Raw genomic sequence first — 26397 nt, forward strand, 5'->3', positions numbered from 1 at the left:
TTACTGGAAGTGTTTGTGTGCTCACCTCTTACGCCATTTGTTTGTGGGAAGCTGGCACTGACGTGTACAGGACATTAACAAACACACATTTCCTTGGCTCTCCCTCCAGACTTGTTCTGCTTTTACTTGTTATAGTCAAAGAAATAGGTAAAACGCAATAATAATTGAGAAATGTAATCCCATTCCCCAGCAAATGCCTTCTCTGTGGAACAATGATTAAACCAGCACTCCAAGGGTTTTTTTTTTTTAGTTTTGGATGGAATGGGGGAAGGATTAGATGACTGTTCCCACCGGGGAGATTTGCTTTCATGTCCTGTTGTGTCAAGGGACCTGGCTGTGCTGCCTGGCAGAGAAGCCTTCCACACAAGACTGGCTGAAAAAAATTAGAAATCATATGGCAAGTGAAACATTTCCATTATATGCACGTAGCCATTTGTCTGAAGTCCAGTTTTATTAGCTATTTAAAGATTAACGGTATGGTGCAAAGTACATTACATTTATTTAATACCTACAAGAGAAGCAGTTGAGGAGGCCAAAATGGTATGAAGTCGGACGGGATCCATGATAATTGCATTTGTAGTTGTTTTTACAATCCTGCAGACCTAGGGCTCATTTCCATATAAATGGAAAATAGGCTCGGCCACAGCAATCGTAAGGTTGCCTTTATTCTCTTAACATCAGCAGATATATGGCAGCTGTACGCTGGCTCTTCTTAAAACCACTTAAACCATGGGTGCTCAACCTGTGGCCTTCCAGCTGTTGCAGAATTACAACTCCCACCATGCCTCTGCCTTTGGGAGTCATGCTGGTTATTGTCTGCAGCTTGCAATGCCTCATGGGACACAGGTTGAGCTCCCATAACTTAAACAGTCCATCCATCAAAAAAGTGATATTTTAGTTTCAGGTAAAACCTGGGGGGTCTGACTCAGCCCCAGTTTCATATTCGGTAGGTCTTGAATATTCCAACATGATGCTTAAATCTTAAACTCTGTCCACCTTGGAATTTTGGGTGCCCCCCATCCTTATGTTCATTCCACATAATATAAATAAGAAAACAAAAAATCCCACACAATGGTCACAGCAGGGGCGGATCCAGGGGGGGGGGGGCGGGGCGGGACAACAGGGCAATTGCCCCCCCCCCCGAAATAATAGCACTGAATTGTCATTGATTGTCCCGAGTCTCTCTCTCACATGAGCCGATCAGCGGCGCCAAGAGAGAGACTCGCGTCTATGTGGTTACGGGCAGCGGCGGCCACTCACTCTGACAAGAAAGGATACCAGGAGGAGGTGGGTAGAGCCTCTTCCCTCACTCACTGTGACTGACGTGACGTCACTCGTTGCTAACGCCTGGGCCGCCTGGCGTCTAGCAACGAGTGACGTCAGTCACAGTGAGTGAGTCACGTCGGAGGTCGGAGGACGCGAGTCTCTCAGAGCCGACTGACGTACGGTGACAGTGAGTGTTGGCATGACCAGGGACAGCTAGGAGAGGGCAAACGTGAGCATGTGTGCTGGGCTTTGATTCTTCTATAGAGCTGTCAGTAGCTGGCTCACTGTTTATGGGACGATCTCAGCTCCTGGACACCAACAGATCACCCATCTCCATCCTCTGACTTGTCATCTGTCTGCGATCAAAGGTTTTTTTTTTTTGCATTGCTGTTGTTGCATAAACTGCCATGGGCTGTAATAGGGCTGGATCCATGTGATGCTTCCTGCACATTTACTCTATTCTAAGCTGCATTGGTAATCTGTAATGTGTGTGACAGGAGATGCTCATGCTGGAGGCTGGAGCAATAGGGCAGTTGCAGTTGAGACTCACTGTGTTAACTTCCACTTCCGTTCTTCCGCCCCTGTTACGTACAGTAACTAACTGAGTGCACTAACATGTCTATTGTCCAGCCAGGCTGCCACCCCGTCCACAGTCAGTGGCGGCAGGGCTTTCTCTGCCCCTGACTGTGTTGGCCCCACCCACCAGCACCCTCCTCCCTCCATGTTGTCCACACTAAAGTACAGGCCACCACCACCCATGAGTTATTGTTGGCTCCACCCACCTCCTCCATCTTCTCCACCTGGCACCTTGGGCAGCCTGCAGTGCAGAGCGCAGTGAAATACACAAAGACGACTTATTGAGAAGAATACTGGATCCATCCGATCCATCTCCATTGATTCTCCAGTGACAATCCGCATCTGGTGACAGGCAACGTGGCAAGTGACAATTCGCAATGTGTGGCAGGTGATGTGTCAAGTGACAATCCGCATCTGGTGACAGGCGACGTGGCAATTGACAATCCGCATCTAGTGACAGGAGACGTGGCAAGTGACAATCCTCATGATAGGTGACGTGGCAAGTGACAATCTGCATCTGGTGGCAGGCGATGGTGGCAAGTTACACACTCAGGGCTCCCACTGATTCTGCATTATGGTGAGTTGAACTATTTCATTTTATATAGCAATGTGATAATAGAAATAATGCGCTTCAATCACCCTGACACCATAACAACCATGGTGCCGGGGTGATTTAAGCGCCAACACCAGCTATTTCCCCAATAAATTGCCCCCAAAAAACGTCTTTTCTGGCAGTGCCCCTCCCGAGACAAGACTCTGGATCCGCCCCTGGGTCACAGTCAGGATATAGCCTCAGAAACTCAGTGCAAAGATCTCACAAACTGAGCTCCCAAGAGATACAGGGGTTTATTTATTAAAGCTGGAGAGTGCAAAATCAGGCTCACTTCTGCAGAGAAACCAACCAGCTTCCAGGTTTTATTGCCAAAGCTTAGTTGAACAAGCTGAAATTAGAAGCTGATTGGCCACCATGCACAGCTGCACCAGATTCTGAGTGCACCAGTTTTAGTAAATAAACCCCACAGTGTCTTTAAAAAGTATTCATACCCCTTGAAATTTTCCACATTTTGTCAAGTTACAACTAAAAACATAAATGTATTTTATCAGGATTTTATGTGATAGACCAACACAAAGTGGCACATAATTGTGAAGTGGAGGGAAAATGATAAACGGTTTTCAAATTTTTTTACAAATAAATATGTGAAAAGTGTGACGTGCATTTGTATTCAGCCCCCCTGAGTCAATACTTTGTAGAACCTCCTTTCGCTGCAATTACAGCTGCAAGTCTTTTTGGGGATGTCTCTACCAGCTTTGCACATCTAGAGAGTGACATTTTTGCTCATTATTTTTTGCAAAATAGCTCAAGCTCTGTCAGATTGGATGGAGAGCGTCTGTGAACAGAAATTTTCAAGTCTTGCCATTTATTCTCAATTTGATTTAGGTCTGGACTTTGGGCCATTCTAACACATGAATATGCTTTGATCTAAACCATTCCATTGTAGCTCTGGCTGTATGTTTAGGGTCGTTGTCCTGCTGGAAGGTGAACCTCCTCCCCAGTCTCAAGTCTTTTACAGACTAACAGGTTTTTCTTCTAAGATTGCCCTGTATTTGGCTCCATCCATCTTCCCATCAACTCTGACCAGCTTCCCTGTCCCTACTGAAGAAAAGCATCCACACAACATGATGCTGCCACCACCATGTTTCACGGTGGGGATGGTGTGTTCAGGGTGATGTGCACTGTTAGTTTTCCGCCACACATAGCGTTTTGCTTTCAGGTCAAAAAGTTCAATTTTGGTCTCATCTCTAACAAAGCTCTGAGGGCTTCACAGAACAGCTGTATTTATCCTGAGATTAAATTACACACAGGTGGACTCTATTTACTAATTAGGTGACCTATAAAGGCAGTTGGTTCCACTAGATTTTAGTTAGGGGCGTCAGAATAAAGGGGCTGAATACAAATGCACTCTACACTTTTTCAATTATTTTTTTACAAATAAATATCTGAAACCATTTATCATTTTACTTCCACTTCACAATTATGTGCCAATTTGTGTTGGTCTATCACATAAAATCCCAATAAAATACATTTATGTTTGGATGTAACATGGCAAAATGTGGAAAATTTCAAGGGGTGTGAATACTTTTTCAAGGCACTGTAGATGAAATGGTAAAGTGGTTTAAAGTTGATCTTCATGCTCAAGGTATCTTTTAAGGCTGGGTTCACACCTATGCGAATTTCCCGCATCCACTTCACATGGTAGGAGATTGTGACCGGCTCCCTATGGAGCCGGTTCACATATCTTCAGGGCAGCTGCGGAGCAGCTTGAACAGAAATGCTGTGCGTCTTTGGCTCCGTCTCAGGGCCGAATTCAGGCAAAGATTCGGCCCCAATTCGGCCCTGAAACGGAGAACAGGGATGCACAGCTTCCTGTGCAATCCACGGCCGTATTATGTGTGAACCAAGCCTAAAGCCTGCAAATGCTTGTCCAAACTATTTACTGCACTAACAGGTGTGCTTACTGGGAGCACTGTATTAACTGTATGCAGCCTCAGCTACATATGGTACACAGTGCTGTCTTCTGGCAGTGAGACAGGGGACTACCCGTCCCGCTACCGGTGTCAGTCTGAGCACTGTTCAGTCATTCTCAGGAAGCTTTGTATTCTATGAATGAATACAAAGCTTCCTCTGATTGGCTGAGTCAGAATAAATGATGTCATCTGTCCATCTTTCCGCTTCAGCCAATCGGGGAAAGAAGTGTATTTATTCTTAAAATACAAAGATTCCTGTATATGGCTGAGAGGAGCGCGGACCGACTCCATTTTGTTTCAGGAGTGAGACAGGAAGCCCCTACCTCACTGTAGGAACACAGCATTGTATACTCTATGTAGCTGAGGCTACACACAGTTTATACAGTGTGCCCAGCAAGTGCAGCAATTAGTTTGTTTGGGCCAGCTTGGCCCAATTGAACTATTTACAGGGATATTGGAGATCAGCCTAAATATAACCTCTGCACAATGCACCGTGCACGAGTTAGCCTCTACCCCTGCTTGTGTAGCATAGGTAGATCATAAAAATTTTATAAAAATCGCATAGGAAGGTACTTCAGTAGGCAGCTCCACCCACCTTAGATAGAACCAAAATCTCTGATATTACAAAAAAAAAAAAAGAAAAGGAACACAAGGGGCACCAGCTAAGTGCAGCATCAATGGGTTTATTATGATTAAAAAGCCAAATGCAAACTCACAGAAATATAAAATAAAAGAGCTTATCTGCTGCCATGCCACATTGGATGGAAGCTGTCCACCAGGAGAGCTGCCTGTGACAGCAAACAGCGTGTAGTTAGTAAGGAAGCCAAGTCCAAATGTTCCTAGGTGCAGTGAGCCAATGGTTTGAGAAAGGAACCAATAGGAGTTCCGAAACGCATCACCATGGCAACCAGCTCTCCCTAACATTGAATCCTGCCTTGTGTCCCACAGCGGCTCTCCTCACCTCCTGGAACATTGGGCTTGGTTTCCCTTTCTGACTACACGCTGTTTGCTTTTTAATCATAATAAACCCATTGATGCTGCACTTAGCTGGCGCCCCCTTGTTTTCCCTTTTTCTAAATAAAGCCTTAGCATCCATCAATCAATCACAAAAATATCAGTTATTTTTCTTGGGGGCACTGCCTCTCTAAACAGACAAATAGATTGTGACATTTGGAGGTAGAAAGGTATCATCTTTATTCACTGCATAGACAGGAAGTCAATAAATTTCAAAATTAAGTAACTATTAAGAGGACTACTGCAGTACCTGAAATTATTAAAATTACAGCACTTTTAAAAAGTATTAACGTAGTGTATTTATTAATGCAATTAGTAAATGGTTATATCTGCTAGAAATTACCAAGAGAAAAAATTGTGCTGGTAAGATGCTACATAAATAAATATACAATTCTAGTTCACAGTATAACACATTAGTGTTCGCAAAATTGTTACTATTTGCATCAAATAATCATAAAAGACAATACATCAGGCTGGTTTAGAGAGGGCAATGCAAAGTGCTGCAAGCCAGAGTAACCAATGAGGATTCAGAGATGGTTTTGGTTGCTGTGGGTTACTTCCCATTGCACACATTCCCTGCGCCCTGCATTGCCTTATTAAACAAATTGGGATGAGTATCAACCATTGCTGCAAATATTTTAACAGAAAATAACAAGCCTGTACTAGCAGGATCGAGAGTTGCTTGTCTACAAACAGCCACAATGGAGGCTACCATGTAGCATGATCATAGGTGTGCATAGGGGGTGTGCCAGGTGTGCCTGGGTACACCCTAATCACTCTGTGTGGTTCCCGATTTCCCCTACTGCCCAAGCTTCTCCTCAGTGTTGCTGGCTAACCTCCTTTCCCCCTGGCTGCTGCAGAGATTGTTTCAGGATGGGGAGCGGGGGGAAAGGGCTAGTCAATATGTAATTTACCAGCACATTACTTTTCTAATGAACATACTCACTCACTGTGTCCATTCATAACTGAAGCATAGTAAACTGCATTTACTATGCTTCAGTTTGTGAATGAACAGGAAGCCACTCAGCACAAAGCACATTCCATTCATTCACTGTCCCATGAGGCTGCAAAGAAAGGCATGTGTGTTTGAGCTTTGGGGTGTACACCCTAATGCAATAGGCTATGCACACCTATAAATGCAGTCATATGGTCCACCAGCCAATAAAAAGTTAGAGAGCCGCAGCCATCTTGACTGATACATAAGCTATTTATACACATTTTTTGCCTGGTACAACAAAGACTGGAGCTGTTTGCAGTAATCTGGTAAAACGTAACAAATGACTGATTACAAGCGTTCCTAATGGGGTGATAGACTGCGATAGGAGCCTCGGAATTCCTGCACTTTGCTCAAAAATTTCTGTTGCTTGAGTGTAAAATGACCGAAAAAAAAAAAAAGCAAAGAATGAAACAATCCTATCATTGTGCATATCTATAGTCAAAAAAAAAATGAAGGCCACAGATACTAAAGGTGCCACAACTACTGGCAGAACAGTATTGAGAACGCCTATTGTCAATGGCAGGACTGGATACTTCCACCCACTTTGAGGGATAGAGGGTTACAACTGGTCAGGTTTTGATTTCATGAAGTTTGGAAACAATCAAGAGCCCAAACATGTATATTAGATCATAAACAGGATAAAACAGCCCATGTGTTTTGAGGGGCTTGCACAAAGCCCCCCCCTTTAGGGCTTAAAATTCTGTCCGGAAAAGATGGCAGCTAGTGGTAATGGTTTTGACTGGTGCCAGTGTCCTTTGCAGTGGAATTTGTTTGTTATTTATTTTTTTATTTCCTGTCCTGCAAAAATGACAAAAGAGGAATCTCACCAAAATCGATAAATAAGTATATATATATATTTTTTTTTTTTTCTTTAATAGTGACACACTGAACACTCACAATATTTCCTTGCCTATTTTTGTCTTGCCTCTGAGCATTTCCATATAAATCAAACTGCTATGATAAATCCACCAGAAGGAACAGTACATGGTATTCTTGTGCCCAGCACCCTCTAGTGGATTTAACATGGTAATGCGGAGAAAGTTCTGACTGGTTCAATGGAACTTTACCCATAAGAACTTGATAAAAATAAAACATTTTCATCAAGGAACAAACATTCCACATTAATAGTTATACTACAAAAATCAGTGTGTGCTGTAAATTGCCTCAAGCGTGGTTACCGTTTCTGCTTGCTGGAGTCTGCCATTTTGCTATAGCCCAGAGCCTAAAAATAGAGAGCAACTGAGCATGTGCAGAACAGGGCGAGACAGTGTATTACTGGATTTTAAACAGTTTAGGCACTTATTTTTAATGTTTTACATAGCTATACCTACAAAAAGGGGCCAGCCTGAAGTGATCTAGCAGAGCTTTATTTTCTGACTAAAGTTCCACTTTAAAGTGGTGGTAAACTTTGTTACACCACTATAATAAGGCTTACCTATAGGATCTGTGAATATCTTCTAAACTTGCAGTTTGGGAGAACAATGCAGCCGATGAAATCACCGGCGAATGTGCTCTGAAGGTTCGGCTTACAGTGTCAGACCTTCAGAGCTCTTGCCATAAACGGCGGGCATGAGCAGGAGTGATGTCTTTGCGCCCACAAACACTCATGGAAGGCCACCAATCCAGAAGGAAAACCAGGGGAAGGGTGTCAACCGTCTCAGCGGTGACATCGCGGCACTGGAGGACTTCGTTCAAGGTTAAATCGTAATGCGCTAGTATGCAATGTATACTAGCACATTATGACAATGCCTTGCAGGGACATTTTTCCTTTACTACTGCTTTAACAGCTAGCTCTGCTGGCAGGATAAAAAGGACCTTCCTATTGGTTCCCCACTGTGCCAAGAGTAGCAGTGCCACAGAGAAATAAAGATTTGACAAAGGTTAGCACCATGCGAAGTTCCATTCAGAGAGACAGTTAGAATTTTGGTTGAAGTTGCCCTTAGGGATCACCATTAGCAAGAAAATATTTTTGCCAAGGCTAAAGTGAATAAAAAAAAAAAAATACATTTGTCCAAGAACTGAATTGGGTGCCATTGTGTATTCCTGTAGCAGACAAAAATTGCCCTATAAGGCTCGGTTTCCACTACTGCAACCCCAAAGTCACGCGATTTTTCTGCAATTTTTGCCGCGACTTGAAGCAATGCCTGTGTATTCTTAAGGTCTATGGACCTCAAGTCACATCAAAGTGGGACCAAAGTGGTGTAGGGACTACTTTGAAGTCGCACAGATATGAATGGTACTCATTGGAAATCATGGGGTACGACTTGTCATGCAACTTTTCAGTCCCGAATCGCATGAAAAGTCGCACTAGTGGAAACCGAGCCTAAAAGATTATTTTTTAAAAAGGATTGCAAGGTTGATGTTGCTCATTTTCAAAACACTCCTAATCACGTATTTTATGACCAGATTACTACAAGGAAAGCTCAGTTCTTTGGTACCATTTGTGAAAATCATATGACAACTTGTAGTTCCACAGGGTGGCCAGTTTTAGACTTCAGCTTTGATTTGTACAGAATTCTTTAAAGTGGATGTAAACCCAATGTCATCCTTTCTAAACTACTGCCATAGGGGTTATCTATAAGGATATACATGCCTCCTGCATGTATCTTTACCTGTCAAATGTCTCCCCTCTGTCTGTTATGAGAGCCGAAAAACTGCATATTCTGTGGGTGGGTCTGTTGTCTGGAGCTCGGTGGGTGGAGTCATGATGTCAGTAGACTCCCCGCCCACCTCTACACTCCCCTTGTCAATATACATTTTCTCCTGTGTATTCCTTACACTGAACTTCTGCTATGATCTCTAACATCCAGTGAAAAGACAGGAAAGTGACCACATGACTTCAGCATGCCAAATCATGCTGAGGTGTGGAACAGCCAATCCTAGCAGAGCAGCAGAAGAAAGGAGTGGGGGAGGGAATTAAAAAATAATGCATGTCTTAGGCTAGTGCATGAGATGTAAATCACCTGTCACTCACAGCAAGGGGGAGGATTTGACAAAGTTTTTCTCTGTTTGTCAAGATTTTTCTCACTGAACAATAAAAGAGGATTGCTCAGAGATGGATTAACTCTTTGTGGCAAGACTGGGCTCAAATGATAGGAAATCTTATACTCTACATTATGACATCCAAAAAAAAAAAAATTGGGGGTTTACAGCCACTTTAAGTCACAAGTTCCTTTGTGTATGGCTTAAACTAGTTCTGCAGCATCATGCAACAAAACATCCATGAATGAAATGACGGACTTATCCAAGTTTAATTAGGAATGGAGAGAGCAACTAGGATGTGACAAATGTGGCAACCAGACATATTACATGGATGTCCAGGAAACGGCTGTCTGGTTGGTTGGATGGATGGGCTACTAAATTTGGATGTCACCCTTTGCTCTGCCTTATTTTCCAAAACCAAAATTTGAGATGTGATCACTGATGAACCTGTGGCATCGCTCAGCTGCAAGGTTTGAAGTTCCTAGTAAATATTAGTTTAGGTCATCCTGTTCTAATAAGTTATAATTACACAAAACATATTCAGTTCGCTCAGAATAAAACAGACATAATTTAGGAAAGTTCTCCTAAAACATATCTCACTATTACTCCTAGGAAAAAATAAATAAAATGCATTGGGGAGACTGGTTGCTGCCTCTTATTCAAGGAGGATTTACATGTGCTTTATGCCCGTCTGTGATCCTGTGTGCTCCTGGATATATGGCCACAATAAATATGAAAACATCTGCAACACTTATTTTCCATACGTACCGTCCAGTGAGGAGACAGACAGCGGCTGCACTTGTGCACATCACTGGATCAGATCGGGCTCAGGTAGGAAAGGGAGGGGGGGGGGGGGGGGTCTTTAAACCATTTCTTTTAAAAGTTAAAACACAGTTATCCTTGAAAACAGACAGCTGTAAGAATTGGTCTGGCCATGTTTTATATTTGACCACTGTTATTCCTGAGCTTCTGAGAGGCAATTTTGGAGACAAGGTGCGAGTCTATAGAGAATCTGGATAATAAAAAACACAATTCTGCTCCTACTTCGCACTCTTGATAAACAGCAAAGATGATAAATCTCCCCCATTGTGTCCTGAATAATGTCCCTTATCATATCCTAGTAATTTAAACTAGTTAAACTATGTAAACAATATAAGTGACTTACAATAAAATGAGTTTTTCAGTATTTGTTAACATTCTAATTATGCACAAGAGTCCATTCTGCGGTTGATATCCCAGTAGTCTCTACTTTTAAAGCGTTTGATGATGACTGTGCGGTTTTACAGAAAGTAGCTCAATTTTCTTCCACCGTTTTGTAGCTTAAAATCCAAAGAGAGTAGAAGCAAGATGTAAAAGCTGCAGGAACAGCAGCAGCGATGTAGAACCGAGGACCCACCCAGGGATCACCAAGTCCTTGAGGGGTATAAAAAAAGGGGTTGAACCCTCCAGCATCCATTAAAAAAAATGAATTTCCAGTTCTAAGTGGACCAGCCCTTCAAACTCTGCTTGGAACTTGATAAAAAAAGCTCTTCCTTTGCTCTGTCATCTTTTCTTTCAAAATTAAAACTATAAAGAGAGACGTGGAGCAGAAGTGAAGAAAAAGGCATGTCAATGATCTCTGTGCCTGCCACAGGTGATGAGAGAGATGGCATTTTCTGCGTTTGCGTGCTACATCTCATGTCTGTTAATGTCACTCTGAGGACAGAAAAAAAAATACATATAATCTTCCTTCATCCCCAGGTTACTGCCCTCCTCTGCTCTGCAATTGTTCAAAGAGGCTGAGAGATGGGGACTGCTCCTATGCCAAGCTCCTATTAGAGACTCTGCTTGTAGGGAACTGCCCCTAAAATAGCCATAAACAGCCAGATCCCGTCTAAATCCACAGTTTGGGTTACCGGCCTAAATAGGACTACCCTAAAAAAGCAAAAAATTAGCCCTTTTAATGGCCCAGCCATCATAAAGAATTTTCAACTTGCCGGAAAATCCATGTGTGAAAAGACCAATTCTTCATTCACTCTCAATAGCAAGAGAGAAGGGACATGTTAACCACTTCAGCCCTGGAAGGTTTACCCCCCCCTTCATGACCAGGCAATTTTTTGCGATACGGCACTGCGTTACTTTAACTGACAATTGCATGACTGTACCCAAGTAAAATTGATGATATTTGATCACCTCTGCGGTTTATATTTTTTGCGCTATAAACAAAAAAAAAAAAAAAAAAAAAAAAAGGAGCGACAATTTTGAGAAAAAACAAACAAAAAAAAACCAAAATATATTTTTTACTTTCTGCTAGAATACACACCCAATAAAAAAAAATAAATAAATAAATCTTCAGCAATTTAGGCCAATATGTATTCTGCTACACATTTTTGGTAAAAAAAATCCCTATAAGTGTATATTGACTGGTTTGTGTAAAAGTTATAGCATCTACAAACAATGCGATATTTTTATATAATTTTTTTTTTCTACTAGTAATGGCGGTGATTTTTAGCAGGACTGCAACATTGTGGCGGACAGATCGGACACCTAACTGACACTCTCTTGGGGACCAGTGACACGAATACAGTGATCAGTGCTAAAAATATGCATGGACACTGTACTAAGAACACTGGCAAGGAGGGGGTTAACACCAGGGGCGATCAAAGGGTTAAGTGTGTCCCCTAGCAGGTGCTTGCTGATTATGTGGGGAATGCTCTGACTGGGGAAACAGAGATCCGTGTTCCTGCTTAGCAAGAACACAAGATCTCCATGTTCTCCCCTGTCCGAACAACGATCTGCCTTGTTTACATAGGCAGATCGCCTTTCTGCCTCTCTGGGGAATGATAGCGGGTGGCCAGCGGACACTGCGTCTACTGGACACACTGATTGGCTCCCCCTCTGTCTAATCAGCGCACGCGCGCTGCCAGAGGCTACTGCATGAAGCGACGTACAGGTACGGCCTTTCGTGCAGCCAGGCCGCCTTGCCACAGTAAATGTGCGGAAGGCGGTCCAGAAGCAGTTAAAGGACACCTACACTTTCATAGAAAAAAAAAAAAAATTTGCTCACACACACCTTCCTCATCAAATTGGTGACGACACACTGACCCATTAGGCATATGTTTGATTTTTGACACGCGTCGCCCTTCCATGTGCTCCTTGCTGCAAAGGCTAGTTATAGGTTGGGGTGGTTGCCATTTGTTTGTACTGTTGGTGAATTAGTGAGGGGACACGCTGGATACCTTTGCCGCCATTGTGCTACTGCTGAGTGTTCAGTGGTGCGTCCCTATACCTTTAAGGAGGAGTGGGCTCCAATGCAGGAGACTCTCATATTTATGGGAGTTAGGACTTCAGTACACTGGGGTGCCATGATGTGGCCGCTGCGGCTTACGCATGCATTTGCAAATGTGTGCAAACTAGACCTCTTGTTATTTAATGGGAACAGACGGGGTCAATTTGGTTAGTTGCAGGCTGGCAAGTGAGCTGGGAATTTTTGTTTGTTTTTTGACATGCATTGCCCTTCCATGTTCTCCTTGCTGCAAAGGCCAGTTATAGGTTGCGGAGGTTGCCATTTGTTTGTCTAGTTGGGGGAAATGGTGAGGGGATGCACTGGATACCTTTGCCGCCATTCTGTTATTGCTTGGTGTTCAGTGCATACTTGCCCTTAATCTTTCCATTATTATATATGTGCTCCAACTCAGGAGACTCTCATATTTATAGAGTTAGGACTGCAGTACACTGGGGTGCCATTACAAGGCCGCTGCGGCTTACGCATGTATTTGCAAATGTGTGCTAACTAAACATTAACATTAACTGTTTGACAGGACAATTCAGTTTGATGCAGGCTGGCTGGTAGGTAAGGGAGCTGGAAATTTTTGTTTGTTGTTCTTTGACCTCCTAGGCAGACTTCAGCATAAACACTGATCTTGCATTCAAGATTATCAGTGCTGCTCATGTGGGTCATTTTTAAAACGCAATCACTGTGTTTTAATGCAAAATCGACATTTACTCCATGCAGATATTCCAGGTTTGGGGGCTTGCGCTGAATGTTGGAGCAATAGTTGGACAAAGAGCTTTGGGAGGTGTTAGTCCAAGATCAAGCACTGGGCACTTTCTGCCAACTGAAGAGTTTACAGCCTGCTGGATGAACTCCGTATTCAAATATTTATTTTATCTCAGAGTAAAGGATGATGGTATCCCTGCATGTAGATTTTCCTGAGTCAAGAGGAGTCCTTCCTGGCAGTGCTGGGGAGTACCGAAACAAAAAGTCACAACCGCCTTTCAAAATCCAAGTCAGCACAGACTTATGGGCCTACTAAAAAACACTCAAATAATTGCATTTTATTTTGCTGAATATCACCCTACTTCAGCTCTTCATTTTTCTCCTATTAAAAAAAGTTTGGAGCAGCAAGATACGAAACGGAGCTGCTCATTTCTACTAAAAATACCGGGTTTAGTCTACTTTAGGGCAGAGCAAATCATCAGCAACAGCCTCACCCTACCAGCAGAAAGTCTCTAAAAACAATAAAGATGATCCCAGAGTGGCTTCAAAACAGTCAAGGGTGATATTTCCAATAAAAACTGTGCTCAAAAACCTTCCATCTTAGTAGCAATGGTTCTCAGAACAATTTTCCCAAATGACTTGTGTTAAAGGTTTTTCTGGTTCCAGGAACATGGACACAATCCAATCAATCACATTGTCTTCCACATCGGATGAGGTTTGATACTCTTGTCCTTCACTGCTCTCAAAATTCCAAACAATATCATGCATGAACCTTTAGATCACTAAACAGATCATTACCGATAGCAAAGCCACCCCGAAGGACCATGATGCGCAGATTCACAAAACTCCCAGACTCCGATATCATCTGCTAAAAGTTTTCAGATGGTCAAATGAGTGAAGATAGTGAAACTAAATTCAGATCACCCTACTGGCATTCCACTAAACGCTAAATCCAAAACGTGAAATTCCGCTCAGTTATCAAGTTAAAAAAAAAAATCAAAAAAGACAAAAATGCTGGGTCTGCAACCACTGGAACGTCTGTGATTCCTTGTTTAAATGTGGACATTGCAGAATTACCATCCGAATATGAAGAGGACACAAGATTTCCCTTTTTTGTGTTTGACAAAAACTTGTAATGTTTACCAGAAAGAGTTCCAATATCTGAAGCTTATTATAAAATTAGAGCGTCAGTTCAAAAAAAAAAAAAAAAGGAAGAATTCTCATTCTTAAACAGGCCAAAAGTCTTTAAGATCACATCAGAAAAAAATAATGGAATTGGTTAAAAGCTAGGCGGCTAGGTGTGAAGCTCTAAATTTTTTATGTCCCGGCCTGTTTCTCTTCATCTGTCTGCTTCTTCTGTTGTTGAAGTTGGGCGTAAGCAACTGCATCACCCCTATAGAGAAGAAAGACAATTAGTCATGGTGTTGTGTCACCTTATCACCACACCAATGTGATTGACAGCTCAAATAATGCAGGAGCAGAGCTGGGAAAGCTGGGGGGGGGGGGGGGGGGTAGGTTCCAGTTCTTCGGTGCTGAGATCCTTCAGCATAGGAAGGGTTGTTCTTCAACACAAAGGATCCCAGCAACCATATAGTGGGGGGAAAATAATTATTTGATCCCCTGCAGATTTTGTAAGTTTGCCCACTTAAAGAAATATAGGGTATATACATTTTTATTATAGGTGTATTTTAAATGATAGAGTAGACTATCAACCAAAAATCCAGGAAAAAAAACAACACATGATACAAATGCTATAAATGAAGTTACAGGTCAGTGAGTAAAATAAGTATTTGATCCCCAAGAAAACATGACTTTCAATTGATGGAAAAACGCTTGTTGGCAAGCACAGAGGTAAGACGTTTCTTGTAGTTGGTTACCAGGTTTGCACACATCTCAGGAGGGGATTTGGTCCATTCTTCTTTACAGATCTTCTCTATATCCTTAAGGTTTCTTGGTGTTTTGCTTGGCAACTCGAAGTTTCAACTCCCTCCATACATTTTCTACCGTGCATCTGGAAAGTATTCACAGCGCTTCACTTTTTCCACATTGTTATGTTACAGCCTTATTCCAAAAAAGATAAAGTTCAAAAATTTTCCTCAAAATTCTAGAAAAAAATACCACATAATGACAAACTGTTTGAAAATTTAGCAAATGTATTAAAATTAAAAATAAATAAATAAATATCACATGTACACAAGTACAGGGCCTGGCGCTACTACTAGGCAAACTAGGCAGCCACGGCCGCTAGAGGTGTTGAAATAATCGGCGGCACAGCAATCGCGATGACATGCCCTGCCTCTCCTGGTTTCCTCCCGTCCCCCTCCTTCAATCAGAGGCACCCCCCCTCTCTCTCCCCCTCGTTTGTGCCGTGGCTCCCTCAGATCGCTCAGTAACTCAGAAGGCGATCTGCGGGGGGCAGAGTCCTGTCACGTCCGGATTAGGAGGGAACATGAACTCTGAAGGGTGGAGTTGTAAGACGTCGCTGAGGAGGCGGGGTGATGAAGAGGGCAGAGTGTAATGTTGGTAATGGAGGAGAGCGGGAGAGAGAAGTCGGTGTTCGGTGATGTGAGGAGCCGGAAAGGGGCTCCGTACTCATCACACTGCTCGTCATCTGCCTGACAGCGAGTCACCTCTCCACACAGCCTTACTGCCTCGTGTGTGTGAGAGGACCTACTGCCAGGGGGACACCGACCTCCCTACACAGCTGTCTGCATACTGACTGTGTTCAGAAGGTAATATTGTACATTCCCACACCGCCCCCACCTGTATACTGTACACCCCACCTGTATACCGTACACAGGGGGTATTACGGGGGGGGGGGCAAAGGGGGTGGAGCGGCAAAATTAGGTTTTGCCTAGGGTGTTGAAAATTCTTGCACCAGCCCTGCATAAGTATCCACACCTTTACTCAATACTTTGGCACCAATTACAGCCTCAAGTCTTTTTGAGTATGAAGCTATAAGCATGGCACACCTTTTTTTGGGCAGTTGGTCCCATTCTTCTTTGCAGGACCTCTCAAGCTCCATCAGGTTGGATGGGGAGCATCGGAGCAAAGCCATTTTCAGATCTCTCCAGAGATGTTCAATCGGGTTCAAGTCTGGGCTCTGGCTGGGTCAGTTATAGATAGGCATTCACAGAGTTGTCCCGTAGCCACCTCTTTATTATGTTGGCTTTGCCCTGTGTGAAGGTGAACCTTCACCACAGTCTGAGGTTCCAGAGTGCTTTGAAGCAGGTTTTTGTCAAGGATATCTCTGTACATTGCTGCATTCAGCTTTCCCTTGATCCTGACTAGTCTGCCAGTTCCTGCTGCTGAAAAACATTTCCACAGCATGATGCTGCCACCACCATGCATCACTGTAGGGATGGTATTGGCCAGGTGATGAGAGGTGCCTGGTTTCCTCCAGACATGACACTTGCCATTCAGGCCAAGGAGTTCAATCTTGGTTTCATCAGACCATAGAAATTCGTTTCACGTGGTCGGAGAGACCTTCAGGTGCCTTTTGGCAAACTCCAGGCAGGCTGTCATGAGCTTTTTACTGAGAAGTGGCTTCCGTCTGGCCACTATACCATACAGGTCTGACTGGTGGAGTGCTGCAGAGATGGTTGTTCTTCTGGAAGGTTCTCCTCTCCCCACAGATAAACGCAGGAGCTCTGTCAGAGTGACCATTGGGTTCTTGGTTACCTCCCTGACTAAGGCCCTTCTCCCCTGATTACTCAGTTTGGCCGGGTGGCCCACTCTAGGAAGAGTCCTGGTGGTTCCAAATTTTATCCATTTACAGATGATGGTATCATTGGGACTTTCAATGCTGCAGAAATGCTTCTATACCCTACCCTAGATTAGTTCCTCAATACAATCCAGTCTCAGAAGTCTACAGACAATTCCTTGGACTTCATGGCTTGGTTTGTGCTCTGACATATGGGCCTTATATAGACAGGTGTGTGCCTTTCCAAGTAATTTCCAATCAACTGAATCAACTCCAATCAACTGAATTTACCACAGGTGAACTTCAAGAAAGATATAGAAACATCTCAAGGATGATCAGTGAAAACAGGTTGCACTTGAGCTCAATTTTGAGTGTTATGGCAAAGGCTGTGAATACTTATGTACATGTGATTTTTTTTCCTTTTTTTTATTTTTAATAAAATTTGCAAAGATTTCAAACTTATTTCACGTTGTCATTATGGGGTATGGTTTGTAGAAGTTTGAGGAAAATAATTAATTTAATCCATTTTGAAATAAGGCTGTAACATAACAAAATGTGGAAAAAGTGAAGTGCTGTGAACACTTTCCGGATGCAATGTATAGGATTAAGGTCTGGAGACTGACTAGGCCACTCCATGACCCTAATATGCTTATTTTCGAGCCACTCCTTTGTTGCCTTGGCGGTATGTTTTGGAAAACATAGAGGGTAGTGGCGCAGTCACATAGTATGTACGATAACAAAAAGTCCATCAGATTAGTCCTTGTTATGAAGTTCTTAGTATGAACAAAAAAAAGGGGGGGGGGGACGGGACCTGTATATAGTTTGCAACAGTCCATAAAGGGAAGAGGGGAGCTGAGAGCAAACTCCAAGATATACAAAAGAAGAGAACAGGTGCCTCTAGGTTAGAACTTGTGGCATTTTAATAAACTACAGGTGCAAATATCCACTTACATCAATCATTGGTGGTATGTTTTGGGTCATTGTCACGCCAGAAGACCCATTCACGACCCATCTTTAGTCTTCTGGCTGAGGGAACAAGGTTCTCATCCAAGATTTTACAATACATGGTCTCGTCCATTGACCCCTCAATGCGGCAAAGTCGGCCTGTACCTTTAGAAGAGAAACAGCCCCAAAGCAGAAGGTTTTCATTATAGGGATTGTGTTCTTATGTTCATAGTCAGTATTTTTCTTCCTCCAAAAAGGACGAGTTGAGTTAATGCCAAAGAGCTTAATTTTGGTCTCATCTGACCACAGCACTTTCTCTCAATCCTTCTAGAAATCATTTAGGCCCCTTTCACACTGGGGCGGTGGGGGCGTCGGCGGTAAAACAGCGCTATTTTTAGCGCTGTTTTACCATCGTTTTTGCGGCTGTATTCAGCCGCTAGCGGTGCGGTTTTAACCCCCGCTGGCAGCTGAAAAAGGGTTAAACCCGCTCGTAAATAGCGGCTATAGCCGCGGTATTACCGCGGTATAGCTGCGCTGTCCCATTGATTTCAATGGGAAGGAGCGGTTTAGGAGCGGTGAACACACCGCACCTTCACCGCTCCAAAGATGCGGCTCGCAGGACTTTTTTTACCGTCCTGCCAGCGCACCGCTTCAGTGTGAAAGCCCTCGGGCTTTCACACTGAACAAACAGCGGAGGCTGTTTAGGGGAGGTTTGCAGGCGGTATTTTTAGCGCAATAACACCTGCAAACCGCCCCAGTGTGAAAAGGGCCTTAGATGTTCACTGGCAGACTTCAGACAGGCCTGTACATGTGCCTTCTTGAGAAGGGGGACCTTGCAGGCGCTGCAGGATTTCAATCCATGGTGGCATATTGTGTTACCAATGGTTTGTTGGTGACTGTGGCCCCAATTGCCTTGAGATTATTCACAAGCTCCTCCAGTGTAGTTCTGGGCTGATCCCTCACTTTTATTATGATCATCCTTACCCCATGAGGTGAAATCTTGCATGGCGCTCCAGACTGAGGGTGATTGATGGTTATTTTGTATTTCTTCCATTTGCAAATAATTGCTCCAACAGTTGCCTTCTTCTCACCAAGCTTCTTGCTGATGGTCTTGTAGCCCATTCCAGCCTTGTGTAGGTCTACAATCTTGTCCCCGATTTCCTTTGACAGCTCTTTGGTCTTGCCATGACGCAGCGTATAAAATAGAAGAGAGATTCTATGGACTGGTGTCTTTTCTACACATAACATGTTGCCATTAGGAGCAACTTCTTAAATGGACAGGACTAACCTGTGTACCACATGCGCACATACTTTAGCCAGTCTGTGGGAGCCAAAATTAGTGTTGGTTGGTAGGGGGTCAAATACTTATTTTACTCAATTTACAGAATTTGTATCATGTGTTTTTTCTGGATTTTTGGTTGATATTCTGTCTCTATCATTTAAAATACACCTATGATAACAATTATAGACCCTTAATTTCTTTAAGTGGGCAAACTTACAAAATCTGCAGGCGATCAAATAAATAATTTGCCACACTGTATATACCGGGGTCTGTACATGGGTGATGGGGCAGGTTTGTATCAGAGTTGGGGGTGAGGAGGGTGTTAGTGAGAGGGTTACAGGGAGGGTTAGTGTTATGGGGTTCATAGGGTTGAGCATCTTTCTGCACCAAGACCTCTGTGCCAATAACTACCAGCATTGATCTTCCAGTAGTGAAGGCTAACATACCAGGCAAAAGAGATGATTACATCAAGAGAGCGGAGTTCAATCCCTTTGGATAGATAGACAATACAATAACAGTAGTATGAGGTTAACTAATGTGTGTTATTTTATGTTTACAAAAAGGTGTTATGGGGCTGGTGGGCATAAAAATACCACTTACGTAGGCAGTACCCATTGGGGAAGTGTGCAATCATTATTTGGATTTGTAACAGCTGTGACAGTTGGAAAAATGAGGAATTCTGTTAGAGATCTCTCACCATTGGAGCCTCCAGAGATATAAGAAGCTGGCAAGTGACTGAACTTAAAAACAGCCACATAACGCTGAAATATGCATCTAGATAAAAATATATGACTTTTATCCATAACAACTTACTTCTTCCCCAGAGCAGACAGTCCATATAAGACTCCAGTTGCAAAGGCGATAGCGTTACCAAAGAGGGTAGTAATTGTGAAGCTGAGGAAAATGGGAAACAGCGCCATCCTGTGGTAAACAAGGACAAAAGGTGAATAAATGTATGTGAATGGCTGCACAGTGATGACATAAGCAGAAGCCTGTACTACAGCTTAATAATAGTTGACAGTAAGCTGTTGATGACCATTCTGGAGGCGTCCTCCTCAGAACAATACAGTGACATGTAGCAGATAGGGGTCAACAGCAATAGGCTGCTGCATATATGCCTTATGCTGCCACCAAGGAGTTAAACCATGACCAGTTAGGGGGCTCTGGGGCATAATTTGCGTGCCACAAAATCCATCTCTACTGCGTACAGTCATGGTACCAATTTGTGTGACAGAGCTGCCATAAATTACAATTTGAGAATGGATCACCAGAAACACTTGTTTCAACATCAGTGCTTTGTAAGGCCCCTTTCACACAAGGCGGACTCCGTTTCTACGCAGCCCGCCTCGGTCCGCCGGCTCAGCGGGAGATCAGTCCCTTGATCTCCGCTGAGCTGGCGGATGACAGGTCCCTCTCTGCTCACTGAGTGGGGAGGGGCTTGTCAGGCGCCGCTGCCGCCTATGGAGGGATCGGATGAAAATGGACAGCATGTCCGTTTTCATCAGATCTCACCCGATCCGATATCGACGGACCTGGACGTAGGGCCATCCGTCTGCTTTTAGACATGTCCGCTGACATCCGACGCTCCATAGGCTAACATGGAGCGCGCATTCAGGTCCGCCGTCAAAACTGACAGGCGGACCTGAACGGTCCGACCATGTGAAAGGGGGCTAAAATGTAACACAACCATTGATACATTGTATCGGCTGAGCCTCTCAGAAGCAACCAGTTACCATTTATTGTCTACTTCCCTACTGGGCCAATTCTGACATTTCTCTCCTACATGTAAAAAATCATCTTTTTATTTTTGCCAGAAAACTGCTAAGAATCCCAAAACATTATATACATTTTCTTAAAGCCGAGAACCTGGAGAATAAAATGGTGGCTGTTGCATATTTTTTATGTCACACGATATTTTTGCAGCAGTTTTTCAAACGTAATTTTTTTATTTTTTTTAAGTAAATAGATACCCAACATAATCACACTTTAAAATTGGGCACAGTCGTGGAATGGCGCCAAACTTCAGTACTTAAAAATCTCCATAAGCTACGCTTTAAAATTTTTACAGGTTACCAGTTTAGAGTTACAGAGGAAGACTTGTGCTAGAATTATTGCTCTCGCTCTAACGTTCATGGCAATACCTCACATGTGGTTTGAACTCCATCTACATATGCGGGCGCGAGGGGACGCGGGCGCTTTTACATTTTTTTTTTTTTATCATTTATTTTATTTTTACACTTTCCCCTTTAATTTTTTGATCACATTTATTATTTTTACAAAGAATGTAAACATCCGTGGTAATAGGAATAGGGCATGACAGGTCCTCTTTACGGAGAGATCTGGGGTCTACAAGTCCCCACATCAATCCTCTATGCTAGAAAGCCTGAGATTAGATTAGGTCCACGGCCAGCTCTATGGTAAACCACTGCCAGCGGATTAATTCTCCGGCTCCCCGATTGTACGGGAGAGACTGGAGAAACACTGGAGGACGTGGGTAGGGAGAGCTACCCCCTCCTCCCTCCTACCCCACCCCGCCACCGCCTGTAAAAGCAATCAAATGACTAAACAGCCGCTCAGATGGCTTTTACATGTCAGGGAATCGCCAGCTGGAAAAAAAAAAAAAAAAAGGAAGATATCTGAATGATGCTTGTAGCGGCAGGCATCATTCAGATATCTCCACTCAAAGTCCAGGACATCCTACAGGTGGGAAGTGGTTAATGAGTTTTAATGCACAAAAAATAAAAATACCCAATTGTTTTGTAAAATATAAAATATGATGTTACGCCAAGTAAATAGATACCAAACATGTCACGGTTTAAAATTCTGTATGCCTGTGGAATGGCGCCAAACTACGGCACCTAAAAATGTCCATAGGCAACCATGGGGTCGCTTTAAAGTTTTTTTTTTTTATTATACTTTTTTTTTTTTTATTTGTACACTGTTTCTTAAACTTTTTTTTGATCACTATCATTGCTGTTACAAGGAATGTAAACATCCCTTGTGACAGCAATAGGCAATGACAGGTACTTTTTAATGGAGAGATCTGTAGTCTATTAGACCCCAGATGTCTCCTCTGCCCTTACAGGTATCTAAATCACACCATGATCGTCGTGTTCAGATGCTTTGCCTATTCAAAAATGGTGCGGTTTATATCCAGGAAACTGGAAGTGACAAAATGCTTGTCGTTTCCTGTTTTATATACCCTAGAAATCATTGGAGACCTTCTGGTCCTCAACAATCTCTATGGTCAGCCGGAGAAAATGCCAGCTGCGATCCCGTGTTCTCCCATGGGAAGGGAGAGCCCAGGAAGGCAGCAGAAGGCGGGACACCCTCCCGCTGCATGTAAAAGCAATCTAGCGGCTAATTAGCCGTTAGGATCACTTTTACACAAAAAAAAAAAGAAAAAAAAAAAAAAAAAAATTTGTTGGCTGACAAAGATACTGGGATGATGTCTGTAGCTGCAGGCATCATCCTGGTATAACCACAGCAACTCAGATGTACATGGATAGGTCAGACCTTATAAGTAGAACATGTTGTTTCTTTTTTTTTTCCCAAATCTTTTATTTATGAAAAGGGCAAAAATACAAGGAATACAGCATTCTTAATTATCAAAAGAAAACGATGGTGTAGGGCAAGTTGAACTACATAACATGGCATAGACAGGGTGTCCAAGTACACCTGGACCATCAATTATACCTATCTGAAGTAACTAGCGGTTTCAGGTTTGAGAAACTTAATAGTTGCAGCCAACCCCATCTCCTGCCGGGACAGAGAGTATCTTACTTCTATAGTTCTTCTTTGGAACCTTGGACGGTTCCGTGGATCCCATCCCGGTTTTCAAGTATAATAGAGAAGCAGAGCAGTGTAGGCCTAAGGGAGAACCCATATATCCCTGTATACCTAGACATATAGAAACAGGGAGAAAGGACAAAGAAAGAGAAAGGACAAAGAAAAAGAAAGAGATGAAAGAGGGGAGTAGGGGTGCAAAGATAAGGGGGGGGAGAAGGAGGAGGAATTGGGGCTCATGGAGGTAGCGCACCCTCGCGTCTCAGGCTACAAGCCCAGACCGATACGGTCGGTTGGCATCAGCACGCTTCTCTGATCTACCGTTAATCTATAATGAGGCTGATCTAATTGTTGTGTAACCTTCCAAGAGGGCCCGACCCTCATCCGAGAAGATAAACATATTCCAAATAGACCATGTTTTGGTGAACTGTTCATTTTGATGGCAAGCCGTTAGGATTAGAGCCTCCATTTTTTTAATGTCTTCCACCCTCCTAAGCCACAGGCTAATGGTTGGAGATTGTGTGGATTTCCAACATAAGGGAATACATGACTTGGCGGCATCGAGTAAGTGACGGATTAATGATTTTTTGTAGGTCTTACGTGAAATGTTAGAGGCATGGAGTAGAAAGAAGGCTGGATCAGTCAAGACTGGGCGCTTAGTGAACTTCTGAATTATGTGCTGTATGGTCTTCCAAAAATGCTCCAAACTGGGGCATGTCCAGAGGATAGTACCCCGATCACCCTGACATCTTCAGCAGCGATCCGAGGTAGAGGGGAAATTCTTTTGTAGTTTTGTGGGGGTATTGTACCATCTAGTGACTATTTTGTAGTTAGTCTTCTGTGTCTTCATGCATATTGAGGATTTTTATGTGAAGTGAAGAATATTTTGTTTTTGACGCGTCGTAAAGGTACATTGCATGTCCCTTTCCCACACCTCGAGGCATTGCAGTTGATGGCCATCTGGTGGTGTAACCAACAGTTGATAGGCAGCAGCTAAGGTATGTGCTATGACGCTCTCCTCTGAGCAATAGGTCTCGTAAGTAGTTAAGGTTTGGTCGGGATTCCCAGGAGGAGATATTGATTTGAGAAAATGGAAAAGTTGGGGAGCCCTCCAATAGTCCAAACGAAACGGTCCGTCTGGGTTCATGAGTTCGGTCGCGGACAGCCATTTACCATTCATGAGGAAATGGGAAGCTTGAAAGTAACCTGAGCTTATCAGGGAACAAAAGATGGGATCCGGGGGAAAACTTGGGGGTTCCCAATAATGGGCGAAGCGGGGAGTCAGGTGTCATAAGGCGGGATCGTGTAAAGAGGGACTAGCAGGTTCGCGTGGTCGTACCTATCAGGGGGTGGTTTTTCATGTCTCCTGGCAGTGAGTTATAGCACCAGGGAGCTCTGTTCAGGTGTATGCTACACTTGGATTGTTCTAGTCGGGATTGTTCTAGTCCAATCAATCAGTTTGGCTAAATTAGTTGCTTGTTGGCATTTATGGAGGTCCGGTACCGCTAGGCCTCCATACAACTTGGGTAACGTAAGTATTCGTCTGTTGAGTCTAGGCCTTTTATGTGCCCATATAAAGTAAAAAAACAGAGCTCTGGTCTGATCAAAATAGCTAGCGGGGATTTGGATTGGGAGGGCTTGTAAGAGGTAGAGAAATTTAGAAAGAATGCACATCTTGAGAATATTGCATCTACCAAACCATGAATGTAACCCTGTGTGCCATTTGGCGAGCAGCGCCCTTACCACTGCCAGCAGCGGGGGAAAATTCAGTTTGAATATCTGTGACATTTTGGGGGGGGGGGGATTTATGTACCTAGATACTTCAGAGCAGTGTTCGTCCACTTAAATTTAAAGCTGGTTTGGAGAGTTGTGAGAAGGCGCAAGGGTGCACCTACGCCCAGTGCTTCAGACTTGTTGAAATTAATCTTTAAGTTGGAAAGACTACCATATGCTTTAAATTCTCGCAGGAGGCTTGGAAGGGAGATCACTGGATTAGTAAGTGAGAACAACATATCGTCTGCGTATGCGGCAATCTTCTGCTGCGAGTCTCCCATAATCACTCCAGTGATGTCCGGGTTGGCGCGTACAGTACGCAGGAAAGGTTCCAGTGACAGGGCAAATAGGTGCGGGGACAATGGACAACCCTGACGTGTTCCATTCTTGATCTCAAAGGAGTCTGACAGAACCCCATTGGCTCGGACAATAATATAATATTAATAATAATAATAATAATAATAATAATAATAATAATATTATTATTACTACTACTAATATAATATAATAGTGAGCGGTTAGCCCATCTGGTCCTGGGGCTTTCCCTAGCTTAGTGGCCCCTATTGCCGACTGTATCTCCTCTATGGTGATGGGTGCATCAAGTAGTTCGCTTATTTCCATGGACAGCTTGGGCATGTCAGATTTGATCAAGTAGTCCTCTATCTGGGATTATTGGGGGGGGGGGTGACATCGGGAGGTTGTATAGCGATGCATAAAAGTCTTTAAATAACCCTACTATATTTTCTGGGAGAGCGATCTTCTGACTGGAGGGCGTTATAATATGCGGTATATGATTTATGAGTACTTGTTCTATCAGGGATCTGGCCAGAAGTTTATCACATTTGTTACCTGATTCGTATGAAACCCGCCTGCAGATCTGCATTGCTGTTTTAGCTCGGAACAGCATTAAATCAGTAAATTTTTTGCGTAATAGCAGGATCTCCGCCTCCGAAGAGGGAGTTTGGGCATGTTTGTGTTGGGCTTCAGCTAGGTTCAAGTCATCGAGAAGCGACGCCATCTGTGCAGTGCATCGCCTCTTAATGCACGACCCATGCTTCATTAGTACCCCGCGGATCACCGCCTTGTGGGCTTCTCAAACGATGCCCGGGCTACTGTCAGGAGTGTCCTTGGTTCGAAAGTAACAGTCCAGTTCCTTAACATTATCCTTGAGTACCTCTTCGTCTTGCAAAAGACTTTCATTTAACTTCCAAGTCTTGGACCTAGAGGTGAGGTTATCAGTCAGGGCATAGGACAGGGGCATGGTCAGAACACGTAATAGCTCCAATCGAGGAAGCACGGATTGCATGTAGTTGGGAGTGAGGGATTAAGAAGTAGTCAATCCTCGAGTACAGTTTGTGTGGCAAAGAATAAAAGGTGTAATCCCTTTCAGTCGGGTGGAGGAGACACCAAGCATCTACCAATTGCGCCTTATGTAAAGACCGAGAAATGCGTTTCTGCGTGCCAGGTGTGATTGAGGAGTGTCCCAAGGAGGTATTCTCAGAGGGAATTAGTGGGACATTAAAGTCTCCCCCTAGTATCAGTTGGCCCCTAGAGAATTCAAGCATTAT

At 43.5% G+C, this 26397-nt stretch overlaps 1 protein-coding gene across 2 annotated transcripts in view; it reads right to left on the reverse strand.

Moving 5' to 3' along the window:
* Positions 1 to 5537: 5537 nt before the first annotated feature.
* The window catches only part of CACFD1 (calcium channel flower domain containing 1), a 41094-nt gene continuing 20234 nt past the window's right edge, over positions 5538 to 26397 (reverse strand). Inside the window, exons 5-6 of one of the 2 annotated variants that reach the window (XM_073599677.1) lie at positions 20084 to 20191; positions 5538 to 14733 (exon numbers count right to left, since the gene is read on the reverse strand). In XM_073599677.1, coding sequence (XP_073455778.1) covers positions 14658 to 14733; positions 20084 to 20191 — 184 coding nt within the window. In that variant the 3' untranslated portion in view covers positions 5538 to 14657. Of the gene's footprint in view, positions 14734 to 15087; positions 15402 to 20083; positions 20192 to 26397 lie in introns of those variants that run through there. The other variant, XM_073599679.1, reaches the window with a different exon arrangement.

This window comes from Aquarana catesbeiana, linkage group LG09 (genome assembly GCF_042186555.1).
Source record: "Aquarana catesbeiana isolate 2022-GZ linkage group LG09, ASM4218655v1, whole genome shotgun sequence".
Taxonomy (NCBI): Eukaryota; Metazoa; Chordata; class Amphibia; order Anura; family Ranidae; genus Aquarana; species Aquarana catesbeiana.